This window comes from Suncus etruscus, chromosome 16, assembly GCF_024139225.1.
Source record: "Suncus etruscus isolate mSunEtr1 chromosome 16, mSunEtr1.pri.cur, whole genome shotgun sequence".
Lineage (NCBI taxonomy): Eukaryota > Metazoa > Chordata > Mammalia > Eulipotyphla > Soricidae > Suncus > Suncus etruscus.
The window spans coordinates 41,012,049-41,036,511 of NC_064863.1; the positions used below are offsets into that span (position 1 = coordinate 41,012,049).

Below are 24,463 nucleotides of genomic sequence, written 5' to 3' on the forward strand. Positions count from 1 at the left end.
TAAATTGCCATATTAAGACAATACAAAGTCATAAACCATAAATAGTCTGCTGGATATCTGAAGAGAAAAACTGATTAGGTATTACATAAGAAATTGAATGAAGTAGTTAACCTAAAACCACCCTGTACCTACCTTGAGACAAAAGGAAGATGGAAGAATGTATATTTTTTCACCTTACAGAATAACTATATATACTTGAGAGAGAGAGAGAGAGAGAGAGAGAGAGAGAGAGAGAGAGAGAGCGAGCAGAATGGGTGCACAAGTTAATCTGAGTTTGGTCCTTGGCACCACATAGGGTTCTCTGAGCTGATTGATCCCTAGGACTGATCTCTGAGCTATGAGTAAGCCCTGAGCACTGCTGGGTGTGTGATACCAAACAATAAACAAGCAAAAAGAATTTCTACACTTTAAGGCATTCATGGAACCATTTAGAACTTCCTTTAGGAGGCATGAGTTTCTTTGGATAAATTAAGTTTGGCAGCATGAAAATAATTCTTTGATTTTTATCACCAGTTTTTGAAAATATTTTATTGAGTATAGTATTGTTCAAGAAACTTTGTTCTCTGACTCATATTATAATTTTCCTGGCTCATTAACATCCAGTTTCCCAAAATTTATTAAAGGTTACTCCATATCATCTGTACTGCATTGTTATAATACATACAGCAAGTTTGTCCTGCAGTAATAGCCGAGCTATCAGGCATAATAATAATTACATGGTTGCCTGACTACAGATTTCCCTAATTATGGCTAGGAGAAATTCCTAAATTGCATTCCAGGTTTCAGATATTTTATAATATTATTTTATAATGATTTTTAAAATGATATAGCATTACTACATTTCTTTAGGACTCAAGGACTTATTAACCTCAGCGCTGTTGTCATTTTGTACTGAATTATTTATTCCTTGCTATTGGGGTCTGAAAGAGATCACTTATTTGTTTGTTTGTTTGTTTGTTTATTGAAAGGGAATTTTCTAAAGTTAAGTATAAGTCTAGGATAATTTTAGATATATAAAAAGTTACAAAGATCTTGATTATCATGTGTATTTGGAAGCATCGTTGTCTTTTGTTCCCTGAACATCAGTAGCTTACTGTGCTGGCTTTGGAGTCAGGAAAACCCAATTTCAAAAATTCTTCTAACCTTAACTAGCTGTTTGACTGTGACCAAAGTACATAATTTCTTAATCTCAGCTTTTGGCAGAATGGAACAATGAGGAGATAGTACTGCAATGAGTAAGGCACTTACCTCGCATGTGTCTGATTTAAGTTCAAAACCCAGCACCTTAGAACCCCAACAGGTACCTATATACCTGAAACATTTTACCCTTCCCCCAGTTACTTTCATCTGCCTCTCTTAATATCCCTCCCAAATTTTTTCCTTCTTCTGTCCTCCCTATACTCTGGTCTCAAGAGTAGTCTACTTGTCCTCCATTATATAAGTTAGCTCATCTAGTTAATATACATACCAGAGATTAGTGAAAAATGCTTTGTAAATATTTTTAAAAGAATGGTCTGTATAGATTGTCTGAAAAGCAAAGGTATTACTTTAAGGTTAAGAAGTCATGCAAGTCCTCTGTAAGGGGCTCATTAGAATCTATATCTGAATGACATAATATTGAAGTTCAGGCTCAAAAGATTTATAGCTGGAGGGAGTGATCGAGAGAAGCACACACACACACACACACACACACACACACACACACACACACCAGCTAAAATGAGCTTGGCAGCTTTCAAGTAAAGAAAGGACTGGGAGGCTTGATTTTAGTTGAAGTGTTGAAAAGGAAAAAGGCAGTGCAAGAAAGTTAGTAGGTTAGTATAGGTCAGATCATTGAGTCATGGAGGTCAGTACAGAGAGTTCAGATTTTATTGGAATTGTGAAGACATTGGAGAATTGTGCAAAGGGAGTGATCTGACTCTTTTATCTTTTAGGAAGATCATTCTAGCTACTGTTTGAGGAATGGATTGCAGAGAGGCAAGGAGACAAGTTATGAGACTAATGAACTGGTACAGTTGAGAGATGATGGTGTCTTGTATTAAAGTAATGGAGATTGAGAGAAGTCAAGATACTTGGGATATGTTTTGATGAATGAATGAAGAAGTTGTTAGTGATGTTTTGAATATAGAGAGTGATGAAGAAGGGAGGAATCAAGCAGTATTCTAAATTTGAGGTATAAGTAAGCAAGCAGACAGCTGGGTGCTATTTCCAAAGATGGAAAAGACCAGAGAAATAATAAACTTGAAGGTATATATGAGAATTCTATCTTATCTGTCAAATTTCAGGTGTCTGTTATTTATTATGTGTCAACCATTGCTCTGGGGTATTAGAATATTGAATTAGCAATACAAAATTATTTGTCCATTTTGCATTATATACTACTGAATGATTTTTTTAAGTTTTTAAAAATAAAAATTGCTACATAAATGGTAGCAAGTGAGGATTATAACTTTTTCTTATAAAGAAGATTTTTACTTACTAGGGGTAAGTAAACAAATTAGTGAATCAGACGTATATCTTCTAGAAGTCTAGATCCCAGTGAGAGGCATCAAGTAGAAAATCATATTATGAGTCTGGATTCCAATTAGTGATCAAAGTTGAAGGAATAGATTTGGTGTCATGTGTGCACAGAGATAATATTTTAAAGATAAAATAAAATGGCATCACTAAGTAAAAGTGCATTGGTGAGGAAGGAAAGGCTTTCTTACAGCTATCCAATATTTAAAGACTAAGAAAAAGGGAATATAGGGATGGAGTATCCATTGAAGCAGGAGGAAGAATAGAAAAATGTGTGTCAACAAAAAGAGCCTTGTCAAGGCAAGAATGTTTAACTCTGTTATGTATTAATGAGTTCAAGTAATATGTGGGTCGATGCTGTGTTTGGTATGGTAAGATGGAGCTCATTGACAATATGGAGCTCTTACAAGAGTAGTAGACCAATTTTGGTGGAAAAATGAAGAAAAAACGTCATGTACTGAGGAGAGTTTGGTATAAATACAAAGGGAGAGTTACAAGAATGAAATCCTTGAGGAGTCCCAAGACACAAGAAGAGAGTTTGTTGTTTAATTCATAGTTGTCTATAGCAGGAGAAAAAAGGTAGAGAGTTTGTATAATACAGTTGTGGATCAGCTTATACATTTATTAAAGAGTAGCAGGTATATCTGATCTGATTGCATCTACTTTTCTCAAAAAGGTAAGTTTGTTAACTTGTTAAGTTTTGGGAGAAAGAAATTTGGAGGTTAGATTTGAAAGTGGAGGATTTTGTGTGAAATAGCTACCTAAGCAAATGCTTGACAGCTTGATTTTCAACTTACAAGTGATTTATCTCAGGCAATGAATGATCCAGTATAATCTTTATTTTACAGCCAAGAGGTTAGAGTCCTATCTGGAAGCTGTCTCTGAAGATGAAGACTTGGCAGACACTTCAAGCGGCTCCTTCAACAACATGGGGAAACCGAAGGTTCCAAGCTGCAAGATGGTTCATAATGGGCCTTTGGGAAGTAAATCGTCAAATTATCTTGCTGGGAGCAATTTTGCTCTAGGAAGTAGAGATGGATCCAGTGAAGTGCCACATTCCCGACAGACTGCTTTTAGTAGCCCCATTGTAAGTGTGAATACATGTCTTGGATCTTGCACATCCATGATGAATAATGAAAGAGCAGCCTCAGAATTATGATAGAGCTGAACACTGTTGTCTTTTGTATATTAGAAGAGATTACATAATTGCAGCTCATTGTGATTGACACACATAACTGCAAGTAAAAACAAATACTATCAGATTTTCCTCATTTCTGAGATAATTTCTGAGATAATTTAAAGGGTAGTGAATTATTTCTAGGGTACAGGTTAAGGCCAGACCATATTTCTGGTCATAGATGTTCATGTCTGAGCTGGCAAAAGACATGTCTTAGTTTGAGGATCATGACTCTTAGAAATAGCAAAACTTTCCAGAGTTATCTCTGAAATAGTAAGTATGATAAGGAAATTTCAAGGTCTTTTGCTACCTTCCAAGGTTTTTAGTTGGCTTCTTTTTTTTTTAATATTTCAGGATTTTATTTTATTTTATTTTTTGTATTTTATTAAATACCACATGAATGTGGTTGGGTTTCAGTCATGTAAACAGCACCCGCCAACACCAGTGCAACATTCCCAACACCAGTGCCCCGAATCTCCCTCCTCCCCACCCTAGCCCTACCTGTACTCTAGACAGGCTTTCTATTCCCCTCATACATTCTCATTGTTAGGATAGTTCACAATGTAGTTATTTTTCTAACTAAACTCATCACTCTTTGTGGTGATGAGCTGTCACTTACAACCCTCCTCTCTTTTGTCTCTGAAAATAATTATTACAAGACTGTATTTCATTTTTCTTAAAACCCATAGATGAGTGAAACCATTCTGCATATCTCTCTCTCTCTCTCTCTCACTCACTCTCTGACTTATGCAGCTGTCAGAAGATATGAAGTCATGAAATTTTCCTATACATGGATGTACATGGAATCTATTATGCTGAGTGAAATAGTTGGCTTCTTTTTAGGGGTGAACACACCCCTAATGTTGTTCAGATCTACTCCTTCTCAGTGCTCAGGAGTCACTATATTGAACTTAGGCCTCCTATATACAAAGTATATGCTAAGCCCCTTGAACTCTCTATCCAGACCCATAGCTTATTACATTTTTTAATAATTTTTATTGAGACCGATGTGAATTACAAGTCTTTCACAGTTATATTTAAAGTACATAGTGACAGTGAATTAGGAAATTTCTATCACCAATGTTGATCTCCCTCCAGCCCTGTTCCAAGCTTGCTTCCCCTGTCTCCACCCTTAGTACCCTGGACTGCTAGTGCAACAGGTCCCTTTTGTGTATAGCTTGTTGTAGTTTGAGTCTCTTGATTCCATTTTTTATTATTTTTTTAATCTTTTCCCAAATCTCACAAATTCTGTATTCTCTTTCCCAATCCTAGTTCTCAGAAAGGCAATTTCTAATATTTCCCATTCTCGACTCAGCTAGGTGTGAAGATCTTGAGTCCCAAGTGAAAGTGTTGAGAAGTTGATGACAAAGCCCCATCTTACTGCAAAAATAAAAACCCTAGAAGGTTTTTTTCAGAGGATTACAAAGAAAAATGCACGTGTAAAAAGAATTAGGAACAAAAAGTTTTTGCCATGTTTAAAATTGCTTCTCAAATTTCAGTTCCCTTTTCTGTCTTCCATATCTCATTAACTCTTATATTTACCAAGGTGAGGATTCCATAGCCAGGAGACTGATAAGTATTGGTGCTCTATAAAATAGAACACATAAAGCTGAGTGATAGTACAGAGGTTAAGGCTCTTGCCTCACAGGTAATAAATCTCCAATACCCAATATCATCTCCTGAGCCTTCTATGATTCCTGAGCAGAGATCCAGAAATAGCCCCTAAGCATGTCAAGGTATTATCAAAAACAAATGAAATAAAATTACAAATGGAAAACAGAATCTGGGTAGATAGCACAAGGATCAGGGGTGCATGCCATGCATGTGCATGGTTCCAAGTTTGATACCCAGCATCCTTGGCCTGAGCAGCTTTGAATTGCCAGAACCTGTATTGAACAGTCTGGTCCAAATGGCAAAGTGTCACAGGGAGTAGTTACAGGCTTCCTGAGTATTGCATGGGAGGCCCCAAAATAAATAGATAAATGAAACAGGTGGTATCAGAAGTATAAGTAAATGTCTGTGCAGTTTATCATAATGACATGAGTTAAACAACCCCCGAGTTCTCACTGACTCTGGGAAGCCTTGAGGGGAAGCAAACTCCTGGTTATCTTCAGATTTGCCCACATTTGTGCAATCATGGTGTCAAGCATGATTATTCCAGGGCTTTGTGCTTCTACCTGTAACACTCATTGTACTTTTCATTTTCATTGGGTGAATTTCTTTCTCTACCACAAATACTTTGCTCTACCAAGTCTGATGAACTACTTGTTTATTTAAAGAATATCCATAAATCATCCTATGGTGTGATGTAAGTGGTAGAAATCATGCCTGCCTTGTACAGGTCCATGAGACTGATCCCCAGCACTTCATGGCCTCCTAAGTATCACTGGATTAGCTGGGAAGGTCCTGAAGCATACTAAGCCTGTGCACTAAATCCAATTGGCTTGCATTGTTCAGCTGAGCATTGCTGGGGGTGCCCTTATTTAAAAAATGACCTTGCATATCTTCTGAAAATCATCTCAGGCACTTTTTCTCAGCTTTTTGACTATGTTTACATATTACCTACATGCCTGCTTCTTGTTTCTTTGGTCATATTTCTTCCTCTGATGTGAAGTTTTGTATAGCTAGGACTTACCCATTGTGAATTCTCAGCCTCACAGGGGTCCTCAAACTTTTTAAACAGGGGGCCAGTTCACTGTTCCTCAGACCATTGGAGGGTCTGAATATAGTAAAAACAAAACTTATGAACGAATTCTTATGCACACTGCATATATCTTATTTTGCAATGAAGAAACAAAACAGATTCAAATACAATATGTGGCCCGCGGGCCATAGTTTGAGGACCACTGCTAGCAGAATATCCTTTATATCCATTCTAAACAAAGTATAAAGCAGGTTGTTAGTGAAGCTACATAATAGGATCCATTAATCTTCCTATTTAGTCTTTTATTTTCACTTGTCCTCATCACCAGTGGTGTAGGCCATTATGATGACAAGAAATCGAACCTGGGTCAGCTGCATGCAAGACAAGAGCCCTACCCACTGTTTTGCTCCAGCCCTGCTTTGTGTTTATGATACCATACCCTTATTCATAATATTAAGAGATCTTAAAAAATAGAAGGTCCTATCACACTCTTCTATTAGACAAAGCAAGTTTTCCTTTTGTGAGACTAAAGATTAAGAAAGCAGTGGATTCTTTAACCTGAAAATAGAGCACCTGTAAACATTTAATCATAGAAACATGATTCCAATGTCTATCTATGAAGCCCAGGTTCAGAAGCCCACTTTGAAAAGCACATTGAGGACTGTAACAAAGTTTCTAGAGTTGCAGCCTTTTGGAGAGAAAAGTCAAGAATCCAAAATTAAGGAGTCTAGGCAGGGTGATGGTTAAAAAATAGTACTGTCTTGGTGAGTTATACTATCTCTAAGGTCCTTGAAACTTAGTCTGATGAACTACTTCTTTTTTATTTTATGTATTTTAGAAACAGAGACTTTTACTTTACAGGTCTGTTTTCCTGCTTCTTTAGATTAAAGCATACTATTCATTCTATTTGCAACTCTGTTCTCTTCCATCTTAGCTTGGCTGCCTTCAACCTGTCATTGAGATCTCAGTTCAAATGATACCTTCCTTAGCCTTCCTTATCACCCACTGCATAGTACTTTGTGTCCTCTGTCAATCTCCTGTTTCTCAGGGAAATTGGAAACTTCTTATTTATTTGAGTATATGTTAGTTTGGGGTCAACTGTTTGCTGCTATCAGGTTCCTGTATGCCCCTGTGCCCTTTTTTTCCCTTAAGAGGTGCTTGACATCATAAATTGACAATATTTATGGGATTAATGAAACAATAATAGCTTAATGAAAAGTAAAGAAATAATATTGGGATATAACATGAACAGGACAGTCTCCTTCCATTTTTATTTCAGGTGAGGCAATAGATACTTAAATAAAAAAATTAAGAACCTGTGTTAAAGATATGTAGTAGGGATTAATTTAATTTGATGATACTAACTAAAATGATTAGATGATCCAAGTTTGCAATTTCATTTTGATATATAATTTTTACATAATCTTTCTTTGTGGTCTCTTTTCTATATAATATATATATATATATATAAAATGGTAGGATGCTGTTAGCACCTTGAATAGCCCAGCCTCTGTGGAATTTTTGTCATATTAATTTTAACCTTTTTTTTTTTTTTGGTTTTGGGGAATTTTGACCATACTTTTATATCCAGTTACAGACTAGGGCCCTGTCTTTGACTAACTCCTGTATCTTTAGGCCATAGCTAGTCATCTCAGATATGCACTCATCAGATTCTCCCAAGTGATTCTTCAAGTGCTCTGTAACAGGTTGACTTACAGCAATAACATTTCAAACTTTTTATTATTGTCAAGATAGCATGCTTTACATTACTGTTACTTTTATGCTTTTGATGTAAAAAGTTACTCCACCTTTACCATCACCAGAGCAGCCTAGAACCTCTACACTGTTCTATGGCACTTCTAGTCCACCCTATCCTTCCCCTAAGAATCTCCCTTATAACCACACACTGTTTAGTAGCCTCAGTTCTGTTGTCAGGATCCAACGCATGAAAGTAGATATTACAAACCTTCAAATTTTACAGGTTGATTTTAGAATGCAATAGAAGTCTCATTATCCAGTTACAGAGCTAGTTATTAGCCAGTCATTACCTTCTAAGGTCTCCAGCCTATCTAAATTATGTTCTGTAGAGTAAATATCTATATAAAATGAAATTGGGGAAACCTGCCTCTTGGCGATTTCCAGTACCTATTAACTCTGAGAATTGCTATAGCTAAGAAAACTGTCTTAACTAAATATTCCCTAAACTTATTTCAGTACCAAAGCTTTATCTTTAGGGCTGAATAAATTTAACATTCTGAGGATGCCTCAGGAAATACTATTCCAATCCAGAGAGACTTGTAAGACCAGACAGCAGCATAATCAAAGACTTTGATCATTGTTATTCAACAGTTTCCCAAATATCCCATAGTGGACTAAGAATTGAGTGAGAAAAACTCTTTTGGTTTGTTGTTCATGTCTTCTGCCTAGAAAAGTGGTTCTAAAGGAAAGTTCTCTGAGTGCATCAGGGTCTGGCACAAGTAGCATTACTTCATTTGTGAGAGTCATGAGGAAATGCGACTGACTCATTCCTCAGCAGCCAGCAGGTTACAAGTGACTGCAAATCCCACCAAATGAGAGCCAAATGTTGCTAAGTATCATAGGATAATATCTATGATGCATGTATATAGAAGACTAATAATGTTTAATTGCATCAGATATTAAAGACCATCAAAACAGTTTAAGAGCCTGGTCAGCTGCCTAAAGGTGAACCTGTAATTAGAGATGCAAAAGGCGCCTTAGTGCATTTGCCTCTTGTGCTTGTCTCACCTCACTTACTGTAAAGTAAATGATCTCATTTACTTTGTACAGCCACCCTGTGGGGCAGGGGTTACTTTTACCCTTATCAGGAAGAGGAAAATGAAGTGTTGAGGGAGTTAGGTCAACTGCTTGAGGCTATTTACTGGGGAGAAGGACCTGAGTCCAAATCTATATGTTTTCCTGTTTTAGGCTTTTTTCCTAATTAAGCCCATGCCAATTCTCACCTAATTCCTAAGTATAAATTGGAAGCTGCAGTCTACTGAGCCTAAATATCACATAGCTCCATAATATTTTACTCTGTTCTCTAAATCACCTCTCCTGACTTGCCTATAGCCAGATAACTTTGCCAACCAACCATGGTTTTTCTGCCATACAGTGATGCTTTGGTCAGTTATGGCTTATCTAAACAATAAAGATATTTTTTAGCAATTAATTTGATGCCATTCGATTATAAGCAGTTAACTCTATTATTGAATTATGAATGTTTCTGCTCTGTTTTTTTTTTTCTGTTCAAACTAGATCTTTTAAAGTTATATGCATAGAGAAACAAAATTAAGCTTTGTTGTTTTCTATTTTGGGGACCATACTTGGTAGGAGGTGCTCAGGGGCTGCTGCTCTGGGTCCAGCATGGTGCTAAAGGGGCCCCAGCTCAGCTGGAAGACCTTGTAGTCTGGGGTATAAATTCAGGGTTCCTAAATGCAAAGCATATATTTAGCCCTTTGAACTATATACCAGTCACAAAATGAAAGGGGGTGTTTGGGTGTATGTGTGTTTCTTTCAATAACAGAATTTAGAGCCAATTTGTAATATATCTCTTTTAAAAATGGCACAGAGCATAGTTGCCAGACAATTGCTGATCAAAAATTTCTTAGAAGGACACTCAATATCTGGTATTCTATTACTAGAACATAAAGTTATTAACACAACTCCAGTTGAATCTGTTAGTCAGCTTGTAGCAATTTTTAATTTGGATGCTTGGTTTTATATATTATTTATGATTTGCACTATAAATATTTGGTTAAAAAATAACATGTTATGACTGGAATTCTGACTTCTATTTTTTTTTTTTTTTTGGTTTTTGGGCCACACCCGGCGGTGCTCAGGGGTTACTCCTGGCTATCTGCTCAGAAATTGCTCCTGGCAGGCACGGGGGACCATATGGGACACCGGGATTCGAACCAACCACCTTTGGTCCTGGATCGGCTGCTTGCAAGGCAAACACCGCTGTGCTATCTCTCCGGGCCCTGACTTTTATTTTTTTAAAGGTGATATTTATTAGTCATTCTAAGATGAATCCATGGCTGAGGTAGAATTCTAGACATGATAAAATATAACACTGGCATTGTGTATTGGAAAATAAAAAAATAGTCATTCAGGTAGACTTTGTGAGAGATATTGTTTCTGGTTTCTGTTTAATTGTTCAGGATATGTCCATTGATACTGTACTTTTTTGTACTAAGTATTTTGGGGGGCCACACCCTTTTGACACTCAGGGGTTACTCCTGGCTATGCGCTCAGAAGTCGCCCCTGGCTTGGGGGGACCATATGGGACGCCAAGGGAGTGAAACATGGTCTGTCCTAGGCTAGCGCTTGCAAGGCAGAAGCCTTTACCTCTAGCGCCACCTCTCCGGCCCCACTACTGTACATTTTTTGATTTGCCATTTTTCTTAATATCTCTTTTCTCATCTTCCATGACATCATATAAATTGATTTTGTTGAAGAATAAATTTTACCAACTCAAATTACGTAGACTGTGATTCATTATATAAAATGACTCAAATTTTAACAAATATTTGGATACTTGTTATAATAATACTTTTGTCTTATTGGCTCTTCAGGAAACAGATGTGGTAGCAGACACAAGACTCTTGCACAAATTTAGTCAAATTACACCTCAGCTCTTTACCTTACCAGATGAGACCATTCCAAACCCCCCACTAGAAGTGTTGTATATTATCGATTTCTTTATTGCATTGGCAATCTGCAATACGGTAGTGGTTTCTGCACCTAACCAACCACGACAAAAGGTAAGATGACCAATGCAAGTAGTTCTAGGAAATCTAGAAGATAACTTTGAATTTAAGTACAGTCTATTAGTCTTGGTATGTGGATACTCATAGCTAATATTTATATGAAATTTAGCCTGTGCTCTGACTTTATGATATTCAAAAGATTTACTTGTACTGCTGTCTAACCTATAACTAACTCCTAAGTTAAATATGCTTACTTTGTTATTTTACAGAGATAATCACAACTTGTTATGATTACTGGTCTGGTTTGTGGAATGTGAGATTTGAACCTAATACCTATGGCTTACTGCTGTTACGTTATTCTGCATCTGGAAGAATATGATGAATAAATTATAGCACACTTTAGTATGTTGTTAGGTTTGATTTTCTTATCAAATTGCAAAATCATATGCAGTATGCAGTGTATATGATTTTGGAGGTCTGAGACATCTAATAACTAAGAGAACTAAAATTACTGTATTCATTATATACAAAGATAATAAATCTTTTTTATGTACCAGTTGGGTTAATCTGCACATACTACATCTAAAATCCAGTACATCTATTCTGTACTAAAGTTTTATAGTTACCACACAACTTGGATTTTAAGTCTATTTGTAGCACAGAATTCATGGAAATATTTTTGTCAACTAGAAAAGTAAAACTTGTTTTAAAGACCACTTGATGTGTTATCTTCCCTGTGTGTAACTCTCTCTCTTTCTCTCTCTCTCTCTCTCTCTCTCTCTCTCTCTCTCTCTCTCTCTCTCTGGTATGCATCCACTTAAAATTCTATTTGCAGCAGAATTCAATTAAATTTTAATTTTCCATCAGATCGTTTCTTTTGGCAACTGCGGAGGTGGTCAACTTTAACATAAAAATAATTTACTTCCAATTAAGCTTTCAGTTTATCAAAAGCTGTTTTTTTCATTAGATTTCAATTAGAAAGTTGCTCTTTGAAAAGTGATTAGATAGCTAGAGAATAAACTATTGAGTATTTTTTTGCTCTCGCCATATAACCATATTTTTCTCATAAAGCTATTTTCAAAGTTGGCATATTTGTGTATGTTTGTAAAAGAAATATTATTGCCCACAGTTATTTACTTGAAAAAGAAAGAAATGTTATTGTCTTATTCCCAGAGAAGATATTTTCTTGCCTGAATAAAGGGTTTCTATTTGTATGCAAGAATTTAAGTTTTGTATTTCAAGATAATGATAGAAAGGCAGTGAATTAGGGGCTAATCCAATGTGAGTTGTGTAATACAGGAAATCATTTGTGATTAAATTTCATTCTTTATTTCTGAGTTACTAATAAGTTTGAAAAAGTCCTACTTTCAAACTAGCATAAAATTAATAATTTTAGGAAGAAATGTTTAATTCCTTGGGTAATTTCAAATGAAAAAATTAGGCTATATTTATGTATGGTTTTTCATATTTAGTGTTAAATTCTAAGTTTAATCACAGATAAAAATTTAGACTAGAAGAAATCAGGCTATCAAGAAAAAGTTCGGTTAACTCAGAATAATTCAAATTTATATTTTGATAGCTACTAGCTGATAATCTTTCTATGAATTTATTTACGGGCTTATTTTTAAAAGGTAGTTATAATAAAATTGATAGAATTTGAAAACCTAAAGGAAAAAATATTTAATGTAAACAAAATCATTTTGATGTACTTTCTTCCAGTGATTTAAATAATACCTTTCTCCTTATACCTTATTATTTTACCTTATGCTGTATAATAATTTCATTTGTACTTATATCACTCATACTATTTTTGATGTTTCTGATATTACTTCATAGTCTCTATAAATGTTATTTTAAAGTATTATTTAGGAGCCAGAACAATAATACAGCAGGCAGGGTGCTAGCCTTGCATGTTTCTGGCCCAGTTTCTATCTCTGGCCTTCCATTTGGTTCCCTGAGTCTTCTTGGAGTGATACCAGAGCTCAGAGCCAGGAACAATCCCTGAGTACAGGTGGGTGTGGTCTACCCAGCCCCTGCAAAGTATCATCTTACATGTTAGGATTATGGTAGCTATATATTAATATTTTTTAAATTGTTACTGCAGAGTACAAATAGTAAAGATAATGCATATTCTTTAACTTTAATGATTGCCTTAGGAAAAATTCTAAAAGTATGGCCAATGCTAGACACATTTCCTTTTACGTATTTTGCTTTCAATTGTCAAATTTCTTCCTGAATAATTGTAGAAGTTTTAATCCCTGAGGAAGGATGTACATCTTTTCATTGTGTTATTTCTTTTTTATGTGTAGTAGTGTTTACTGTTGTAGTCCCAAGTATGAAGTGGGCTGCTAGCTGTTCAAGGTAGTGAAAGCTCTTTTTTAAAAAAAATTTTTATAAGCACCATAATTTGCAATATTGGTATTGGTAATATTTTATAGGTATATGGTGCCAGCACCATATTATACACCCTCCCCACAGTACCTGCTACCCTTCCCCAATGTGGTTCCAGTTCCCTTCCACCATCATACTCTCATACTTTCTAACACCTAAGCTCAATTCAGTAGATCTGTTCTCAGGATCTGTTGTTTTGGAGTATTTGTTATTCCTTTAATTTCTCTTTATATCCCACTTATGGGAGCATTATGTATCTGTCCTTATAATAATGCTGTATTCAGCATCATTTTCTCCAAATCCATCCATGTAGCAGCAAATTACGTGAATTTTGTTTTTTCTTAGAGCTGAGTAGTAGTTCATTGTATATATGTGCCACAGTTTCTTTAGCTAGCCATCTTGGGCACTTAGATTATTTCCAGTTTTTTGTTTTGTTTTTGTTTTTGTTTTTGTTTTGTTTCTGGGTCACACCCGGCAGTGCTCAGGGTTACTCCTGGCTCTATGCACAGAAATCGCTCCTGGCAGGCTCGGGAAACCATATGGGATGCCAGGATTCGAACCACTGTCCTTCTGCATGCAAGGCAAATGCTCTACTTCTATGCTATCTCTCCAGACCCTATTTTCAGTTTTTAGCCACTGTAATTATTGCTGCAATGAACATATTGCTGCATGTGTCTTTTTTTTAATTGAATTGTGAGACCTTTCGTATGTCATGCCAAGAAGTGGAATTGTTGGATCAAATAAAAGCTTTTTTGAGTCTAGTTTTCTTCAGTTTGACTTTGACATTATTACAAACTCCTTTTGGACTATTTTTTAACACATTTTAATTTTAAATGTTTTTTTTCCAGATTGGACTCTCTTCATTGGGTGGAATGCCAATTAAGTCTTTGGAAGAGATTAAAAACCTTTTCCAGAGATTGTCTGTTCGAAGGTCAAGTTCACCATCTCTCTCCTGTGGGAAAGAGCCTTGCTCTGGGGTCCCAAACCCTTTTGTGAGTAGACTGCCCTTCTTTAGTCGGGGGAAGCTGGCTTCACCCGTAGAGGAAGAAATCCCACCACTGACTGAGAGCCCTGAGGACTCAGCTTGCCCTCCTACAGAAAAGGAGAAAGAAGACGGTGATGCAGGCATCACTCCTGCCCAGAGCGAGTCCCTCCCAGAGCAGCCCTTGGTCTCCAACCTGTGTTATGAGGCAGAGAGCCCGGATGAAGCAGCCCTGGTGTATGCTGCCAGGGCCTACCAATGCACTTTAAAGTCCCGGACACCAGAGCAGATCATGGTGGACTTTGCTGCTTTGGGGCCATTAACATTTCAACTCCTACACATTTTGCCCTTCGATTCAGTGAGGAAAAGAATGTCTGTTGTGGTCCGTCACCCCCTTTCCAACCAAGTTGTGGTATATACCAAGGGGGCTGATTCTGTCATCATGGAACTTCTCTCTGTAGCTAGCCCAGGTGAGTGTCTCATGGTCTTGGAGAAAAGGCACCTCTAGTTGGTTTTGTAGTGACAGATGAGCAAATACTTGAGGAATCCATCACACTTGATGATGTGAGGGGAGACTATTGGGAATTTTGTGAGCAAATAGTTAAATTTGGGAGCTGAGTTCAAATCAGACCTCTGCCAGTTTTATATTGGCAATATTACCAAACTACACAGTACCTAAGTTTTCAATAGTCGGAGATTATACTGCCTCCACTATAGGTTCTAGGGAGATTTATTGGTATAGTATTTGCAATTTATGTTAACTTTAGTTTCAGTACATAGCATAATTAATAGCTAGCATACCTATTGTTACTGTTACTATTATTATTAATGGTACTTGTACTGTTTTGGCAATAAGTCCTTAATCCTTTCCTCAGGGAACATGGGAAATATTTTTTCTGAGAACTCCTTTTATAAATGTTCATTTGGACTTCAAAAGTACTAGGCCTTAATTGCTCACTAACCTGGAGAAACACATGAAGGGAAATGTGATAATAGTAGGAGATCTTAATACTCTACTATCACCACTGGACAGATCCAGCAGACAGAAAAATAGCAAATAAATAAGAGCCCTAAATGAAAAATAGAAAATCTAGGGCTAATAGACTTACATAGGGCCTTCTATCCCCAGAAAACAGAATACACATTCTTCTCAAGCCCTCACGGAACCTTCTCCATAATAGACCATGTCCTGGGATATAAATCCAACTTGTACAAAACCACAAATATTAGGATCATTAGAAGCACTCTATCAGATCACTATGCAACAGAGGTCAAAATTAACTGTAAGAAGAAGCAATGGAGTAAAAGTGCTAGGCTTTTTGTTTGGTGGATTAAGCCATTAAGTTTTTTTAAAAAATGCATCTATAAATAGAATCAATGAGTGAAAACGCTTGTGTTTTGTTAATTATTTCAGATGAAGCAAATCTGGAAAAACAACAGATGATAATAAGGGAGAAAACCCAGAAACATTTAGATGACTATGCCAAACAAGGCCTACGCACTTTATGTATAGCAAAGAAGGTAAGTCTCTTTGTACCTGCATTTCTTCTTTACTATCAGTTAATGAAAATTAACATTATCAAACCCTGGTCCAGCCATACAGGAAAACCCTTGGGACACAGCCTTCCTTTTCATAACTACTTAAGTCTATCTTTGTTCGGAGAAGCTCATTTTCAGTGTGTTTTGGCAGAAAGTTATTTATGTAAAGGTATTATTCTCTAAATTGGCATATGCTAATATATCTACAAGTATCTTTGTACACAGCAGTTGGCTGGGATAAAAATCTCTCAATCCTATTTTTCCCCTAAATACTTTGTAAATACATTTTGGAAAGAATGAAGCCAGAGACAAGCTTTAATTTTTCTTTCTATGATTTTTTGATATTTTTTCCTTGCATGCTCATAAGCCTTCTTCTGTACACCCAGAGAAATTTACAAAACTGATATCAGTATTAGTGATTCTCAGTTCATAATAGTCCTGGGACACAGGGAATTTTTCCTAAATAGAACTAAGTAATAAAAAAAGAAGACTGAGATCCAAGAAATGATTTGAGGGACATTACCAGAGTTTCCCTTTCCTGAAGTAGAGGGAGAATAGAAGAAACAGAGATGGAGCCCTTTTAGAGTTTTTATGCAATTTAACCAATGAAATGCTTTAAGGCATTAATCAAGACAAGCTGCTCAGCTGAAATGAGGTTGTACAGGGCCTTCTGAGCCTCTTGTATTTCTCCTTCTATTAAGCCAAGACATCCCAGCCCTAGAGCCACAGCAATAACCATATTTCCAGTTGTCTACCTGGATGTGTATTTCTTCCTTCAGTGCAGGCTCAACCATCAATCAGAGTAAGGCTAGGGAAGGAGGAGGGGAGATAGAATCTAAGACTACTTTGGTATGTGTTTGGCGGGGAAGGAAGGAACTAGAAAAATATGAGACATTGTCAAATGCTGTAATACAGGAAATAAAGAGCCACCATTCCACATTTAAAAAAATATTAGAGCAGAAACATGAAAACTACTGTAAACAGTTCTGCTGGTTTTCTCCACCCCCTTTTTCTTCTTCTTCCCTGACTCTGAGAACTGATTACTTTTTTCCTTTTTTTGAAATGTTTGCAACTAAATTAATATCTGCATCACCTTTCATTTTTGACTCGAATAGAAATGACGGAGGTGTGCATATAGATCAAACAGTCCCAAACTTAAACAGCCTACTGCTGCTTTTTCAATAAAGTAAATTAAATGACTCAGTGTCCCCCTTGAAATATTCTTTCTTCAGTGACCAGAAAGAAAGTACCCCCATAAATGGCACAGAGGCTACTATTGCCTGCCTCGAGATTTAAATGTCAGTACAGTAGTGATTATTCAGTGATTTCCAAAGCATAGGTTTTCTGGGAAACCTGAATTAGAGACTGTTAATAGGATCCTTTGTTTGTTTTCTAAATTTGAATTCTTCGGAGCTCACCTGGGTCAAGTGGGGTCTGTTATAGGCTCCCAGGCACTTTCTCAACTAGCTGTGTAGAAATTCAACATCCCAATTTCTACTCTAGGAATTTCACTTAAATTTTATTTGTGGCATTGTTTTCTTACTTCACCCATATTGCTCACCTCTCTCTTTTAAAATAACTAATACCATAAAGCATTATGATATTAGTATTATGTATTCCCTGAGTACTTTGGCTCAGTATTGTGACTCATCTGTAAAGTATTTACCTTGTATGTGAGGCCCTGGGTTTGATTCCCAGCAGCACTGTAAATAATAATAATAATAATAATAATAATAATAATAATAATAATAATAATAATCACTACAAAATAGAAATATAGCTATCTATGTTTTATCTCAAAGTAAGCAAGGCTGATACCACTTTCAACTGCATTGTCAGGATCACTCTGGATTTACTGGCAAGGTATCAAGGCAACCTTCCCTACTACTTACTGCTGGCTTAATTAAATACATTAACTAACCCCATTCCCCACCTAGGTCATGAGTGACAGTGACTATGCAGAATGGCTGAGGAATCATTTTTTAGCTGAAACCAGCATCGACAACAGGGAAGAATTACTACTTGAATCTGCCAAGAGGTTGGAGAACAAACTAACATTACTTGGTAGGTAGACTTTTTTGTATAGCCTGGATGAGAAAATCAGAGTAACATCTGGGCATTTTTTTTTTTTTTGAATTTTGGGCCACACCCAATGGTGCTCAGGGGTTACTTACTCCTGGCTCTGGGCTTAGAAATTACTCCTGACAGGCTCAGGGGACCATATGGGATGCTGAGGATCAAACCTAAGTATGTCCCATGTCATCTGCATGCAAGGCAAATGCCCTACCAATGTACTATCACTTCGGCCTCTACATCTGGGCTTTATTTTTGTTGGTATTTTTTTTGTTTGGTTTTTGGTTTTTGGGCCACACCCAGTGACACTCAGGGGTTACTCCTGGCTATGCATTAAGAAATTGCTCCTGGCTTGGGGGACAATATGGGACGCCAGGGGATCAAACCGCAGTCTGTGTTAAGCTAGCACATGTAAGAAAGACTCCTTACGGCCTGTGCCAATGCTCCAGGCCCACATCTGGACATTTTTAAGGAAAGTTCTCACCAGTGTCTTCATGCCCCATTTTGATCTAAAAAACACATGTGGTACTACCACTCTGTCTGATCTCTACACAAATTCCTGTCTTTTCCATTTTGCTTTTTCCTGTAGCAAATTAGACTTCATTTGTAGTGGGAAGAGAGTCATGCTACTTAAGAGAATGTGTTTTAAATACACTGCAACACTTAGCATATAGTATAAAGCCAACTAACCATTGTGGTTCAAAGAAGAAAGCCAAAATTTCTTGCCAGGTGTAAGATAGTCAATGCAGTATCTTTTTAAATCTACACAGCAATACTTAATCTTATTTAAAAGGACTATGAGGTCGAGTCATTCAACAATGACTTATTTCAAGTCCTGTGCTAGAAACTGGCAGATCTAGGAAGAAACTGAAGACACCCTAGATTCTGCATTTGCAGCAGGAGTAATGAAATGTATTTATCTTCTTCCATGACCTGATTTCAATGAAAGGTTGTGTCACAAACGCCTTTTGTCTTAAGTAGACTTACATCTGGATATCATCTGAAGTGTTTTTTAAAAATATCTTGACACCTGCATTTTATTTTCCAGATTTTGAACCAGTTGATTTAATATATGACCTGGGCATTTGTTGTTTTTTTTTTTTTTCAAAACTCCCTAAAAATCTTTAAAAACAGGGTGGGGATTTTAAAAACACAATCATACTTGATAACTGCTACTGGAGAGTCTGGAGACCTAGATTCTCATATAAATATTAATACCAGCAGCCCAACTTTCATGCTCCATTTCTGATTCAGAGTAAAGCTTTTCTAATGTATATATTTGTCTGTGTGTTGATCCTTACTCCTAATCATTTCTTTGTCACAGTGAGTAGTAATTGGTCTGAATAGTCTCATCTTAAGTTCAAAACTCAAAGGATTAGGGATGGCAGTACATAATCTCTTTGAGCATCACCATGAGCAGCCTTGGAAACCCCCAAATACTTCTGAGTGAGGCCATGACATTCCTGATGGTCCCCTAGAGTACCATATCCTGGGCCCTGGCATTGCACATTCAGTTATATTTTTTTATATAGCCAAAAATCTTATAGATCAATCTCTAGAGACTTCCTGAACAGTACTGGGGAGGCCTTACCCCATACCCAACACTCTGGCTTTAAGTGCCAGACACATTTAGGAAAAATATTAATACTTTTTATAAGATTATTAATATAGGTATCATCCTAATTATGAGTATAAGTGTAAGTATTTATAAGTTTTTTGTTTGTTTGTTTTGTTTGGGGCTATACCTGGTGACGCTCAGGAGTTACTCCTGGATATGTGCCCAAAAATCACTTCTGGCTTTGGGGGACCATATGGGATGCCAGGGGATCGAACCACCATCAGTCCTGGGCTAGCGCCAACAAGGCAGATGCCTTACCCCTTGTGCCACTGCTTCGGTCCTATTTATAAGTTTTGTTGTCACAAATTTAATATGCTTTGTTTCAACACAAAATGTGATATATCTAAATATACCATATTTTTAAAAATCTGAAACATTTTAGAATTCTAAAACAACTGGATCCAATATTTTTATCAAAGGGAATTTATAGACTTATATTAGAAATGAGCAGTAAAAATAGGTACTGTATCTTATTCAGCAAGAGAATTTTGTGAAAGCTTAACCCTTGGGAGTATCTCAGATCTATATTAAGGGGCAAAGTTATGTAAGTAATTAAACCAAACCCTTTCAATTTATATCTATAGAAATTAACAAAAAGGAGAAAAGGAAAAGGTCATTGATTTATAAGGCTTTTTCTCCTCAAATATTTCTTTGTATATGATTTTGATCTGGGCCCTCATATCTCATTATGATTCATAGAAATGATTGGAACAGTCTGTGTAGTTCAGGTTTAGACTAGTGCAAGTTAATTTATAAAGTAGGCCCTTGATTCTTAAGTTGTTCACAACTGACAACTAAATGTGGGAATCTCTAAAACTTTGTCAAAGGGTGAAGATTTCTAGGACCATAGAGATAGCATAGGGGTTTAGGGCCCCAAAGCACTGTGAAGAATGATTTCTGGGTACAGCTGAATGTGTCTCCATTGCTAAAAATTAAAACAAAAAAATAGAAATTCTATAGACGCAATGAACAAAAATTAATTCAAAATCAATGACATCATGATGCCCAAGTGTTTCTCGTACTGTGTTGCATTTTTTCAAACAAAAAGGGCTTGGGAGTAGAACAAGTTTAAGAAGCTCTGATCCTAGCATCAACTAAGTTTGGGTCTTGACCAGCACTGTTGCACATTGGTTGTTCTTTTAGGTGCTACTGGCATTGAAGACCGTCTGCAGGAGGGAGTTCCGGAGTCCATCGAAGCCCTTCACAAGGCTGGCATTAAGATCTGGATGTTGACAGGGGACAAACAGGAGACGGCTGTCAACATAGCTTACGCCTGCAAACTGCTGGAGCCAGATGACAAGCTCTTTTTTCTCAATACCCAAAGCAAAGTATGTATCCTGAGAGGAAATCAGTCATTTTGTGTTTTTAAAGCCAGGAGTGCATTTGTTGTTGATGAATATAAAATATAAGACAAAGGAAAAATGGATGACACATAAGCTCTTGATAATTATTTCTTCCATCCAGTAGCTCACAGTATCGGAGAACCACAGTTTTACTAATGGCTTGGATTAAACAAACAACAACAAAAAAAATCATAATGATTGAGAGAAATCCTTGCTGAATAAAGGCATTAACAGAAAGCTTTATTGTTATTTTTATTGCCTTCCCTGCTACTTGATTACTTTGAATTTTTCAAAATTCATTTAATCATGAGAAATGTATAAATTTTTGAAACAGGAACCTATTTTCATTTCAAGCTGAGGTAGGTGCTGATTTTTATCAGAATCAGGTGAATAAATTAAAATGTTTTCAGGGAAATTCTAAAAATAGACTCTCAGGGCAATGATGCCCTCTAGTGGCCTTTCGTAAATAGTTATTTCCAAAGCTATCAAAAATCTGAAAGAGGGATATCAAAAGAGAAAAAGATGTTTTTAAAAATAATTTTTTAATATTAAAAAATAACTTGAACATGAGATATAGTACAGAATTTGAGGCACTTAGCTTATATACAATTGACCTGAGTTTGATCCTTGGCACCCCATATGGTTTTTCCCGAGTACTGCCAGCAGTGGTTTTTGAATACAGAATCAGGAGTTAGCCTTCAAAATAGCAAACTAACAGACAGACAGACAGACAGACAGACAGACAGACAGACAGACAGACAGACAGACAGACAAAAACAAAGAGTGTGATAAATTTTAACCCATCCTGATTTCATCCTTGATACTAAACCCTACCTCCCAACACACTTAGCTCCAACACAGACATTCTAATCAGCAAGTCCTTTTTTAATTTCCCCCAGAAGATTCCTTTTCTGATAACAGTTAAGATTTGTGCTTGTTGTTTCATTTGCTTCAAATTCTTCCTCCCTCTTTTCTTAATCACTGACCTACATTTGATTACAACAACTTTGCTGGGGGTGTCACTCAGGTGTTTGTACTTGTGAAGAAATTCACAGGGAGTGTGAATTCACAGAGAAAGTAAGAGGTATAAGGAAAGTTTATTAGGGAAATAGGGCTCTGGCTAAGAAGATCTGCTGGAGCCTCCCTTCTATGAAAGGGCCCAGTCTAAGCCTCAGGTCTTGCATTTTATTTGTGTTTATTTATTATTATTAAATAATGGTTTTATTTATGTTTATTTACTTGCATATGAAGGGATTGTCTAAGTGACTGTTCTGGAGACAAACCTGATCTCAAATTGTGCCAGACAGCATTTTTAGAAAGATTGTAGTCACATAATTCTCTTTCTGCCCCTGGTCTGTGGCCTATTGATAAGTATTCTGTTCAGCATCTGGGTCTTATCTTAGGGGAATGAAAACCTGTTGAGACATCCTGGAGGGCTTGTCTCTCCATTGTGGCTCGCCTAAGAGATTTATAGCTCAGTTCTTCTAGTGTCCTCTGTCTGGACTTGTGCCTGGAAGTAAGGAATTTTTCAGTGGTGGCAGTTTCTACCTGTTAGCCATTGTCTCATTATGAGAGATTTTGTTGTCCAATATCTTATCAAATGTATCACTCATTTGGAGAATTTGAGCCTTTGCCATGAGCTTCCATGATGGTGCTTTTAGGGTCAGACCATACATATTTTTTTCCTGATACAACACAGAATGGTTTCTCCTTAGTACAGAATAGATTCTCCATAGTCTCCTTAGTAGTTCAGGAATCCACAATAACTAACAGTTCTCTGAACTACTGAGGATTGAGCACAAGAAAAAACTTAGTCAATATAAGTAAGACCTGGGTTCAAGTGCTTGGCCTACAATGAGCAGGCAGGGGAATTCATCATGTTTCCAGGCCTGTTTCCTCTCAGTAAAATGAGAGTCCTGTTTATCCTTATGATTGTTACAAACACTAAATGATAAATTATTAATCATTTAATAGGGTACCTGGCAGGGGTAGGGGTCTCCATGAAGAGGAAAAGGAGTAAAATCTTGCAGCTGGAATCTGACTTTATTTTGATTTGTGAACAGTAACATCATTAAGCTTCTGAAACTGTTGGTGCATATACGATATATGGTTAAAGGCACTTTAAACTGCTCCTTCGAGTTTTGTACTTACTGAGTTTTGTACTTACTGCAGGCTATTCTGAGTGTCTAAGTAAAATAAAATTTACTGCTCTATGGATGAATGGAATGTTCTGCTTAGTTAGTTCCCAGCTCCCCAATGCAAAGTTCCCTAGATATATACTATTTTGGCACAAGGGTCATATTTCAGTAGAGCCTACATTTAAAGTAATCAAAGGAGACTAGGCATTTGTCTTTCATTATATTGTATATGATAATTTTCATATCCTGGTTGAACAGGAAAAATAATCATGCATTTTAATTTGAGATTATTATCTGAGGCAGGAGACATTCTAGATTCTCTTAAATGAAAAACTAGAGGTAACAACTCATCTTAAGGTATGTTGCTTGGGTGTGTTTTGGCCAGACTCAGCTATTATAGTCTTTTTGTTTGTTTGGGGCCACACCAACAATGCTAAAGGGTTACTCCTGACTGTACACTCAGAAATTTTCCTAGATGGGCTTAGGGACCATATGGTATGGCAGGAATTGAACCGAAGTTGGCCATGTGACAGGCAAATGCCCAATGCACTGTACCATCATTCCAGCCCCTTAGCTGCTATAGTCTTATGTGGTCTCTGCAAGGATCTGTGATATAAATGTGATATACCAAACGCTACAGAACTTCTTTTTCCTACAGAAATAAAAGCCCTGATCTCTCTCTATGGCTGATTAAAGAAATTCCTGTGAAATCTGCCACTGTGCCCAAATTTTATTCCATATGGGTAGAAGGGGGAAAATTGCTATTAATAGCTATTCATCTGTGTGAATTCTCCAGATAAAAATGCACATAATTTATAATGCTTCAAGTTCATGCATGCAAAATTCTGGGCACATATTATGGACTCAGTCACGGTTATTTCCTTTCTCTTCTTCCCACTTGCCACCCTTCAGGAATTAATGCTATGTAATAAGAAAGGGAATCAAAGATCCTGAAGCACAATTTGTCATTTAGTGAAAAATTACTTATGTAATATCCCAAGTGGGTTTCTAGGCAGCTAATGGAACTCAAGTCATTTCTAAGATTGTACCAGAACTTTTACAAATTTCCACTAGATTTTATTCCAAAGTTTAAAAAAACATATGATCACAAATATCTCTACTTAACATATTTCTATTTTCGGCACAGAGCAATCTTTTAAAGTTCCTAACTCTTATTTCAGTATACTTTCTGCATTTATGTTGCATAGTCCCAGCCTACATTTGTGCTGGGTAATCACTGTGTATAGGCTGACTAAAGATAATCATTTTATATTTGTATTTATTTTTATTTGTGTTCAATTGTAGGCATTA

At 36.6% G+C, this 24,463-nt stretch overlaps 1 protein-coding gene across 1 annotated transcript in view; it reads left to right on the forward strand.

Annotated features, from left to right (window-relative positions):
* The window catches only part of ATP10D (ATPase phospholipid transporting 10D (putative)), a 110,909-nt gene that overhangs the window by 57,750 nt on the left and 28,696 nt on the right, over positions 1-24,463 (forward strand). The window contains exons 10-15 of the mRNA XM_049790207.1: positions 3,366-3,604; positions 10,934-11,122; positions 14,308-14,911; positions 15,856-15,962; positions 17,918-18,044; positions 20,815-20,999. Coding sequence (XP_049646164.1) covers positions 3,366-3,604; positions 10,934-11,122; positions 14,308-14,911; positions 15,856-15,962; positions 17,918-18,044; positions 20,815-20,999 — 1,451 coding nt within the window. The remainder of the gene's footprint in view (positions 1-3,365; positions 3,605-10,933; positions 11,123-14,307; positions 14,912-15,855; positions 15,963-17,917; positions 18,045-20,814; positions 21,000-24,463) is intronic.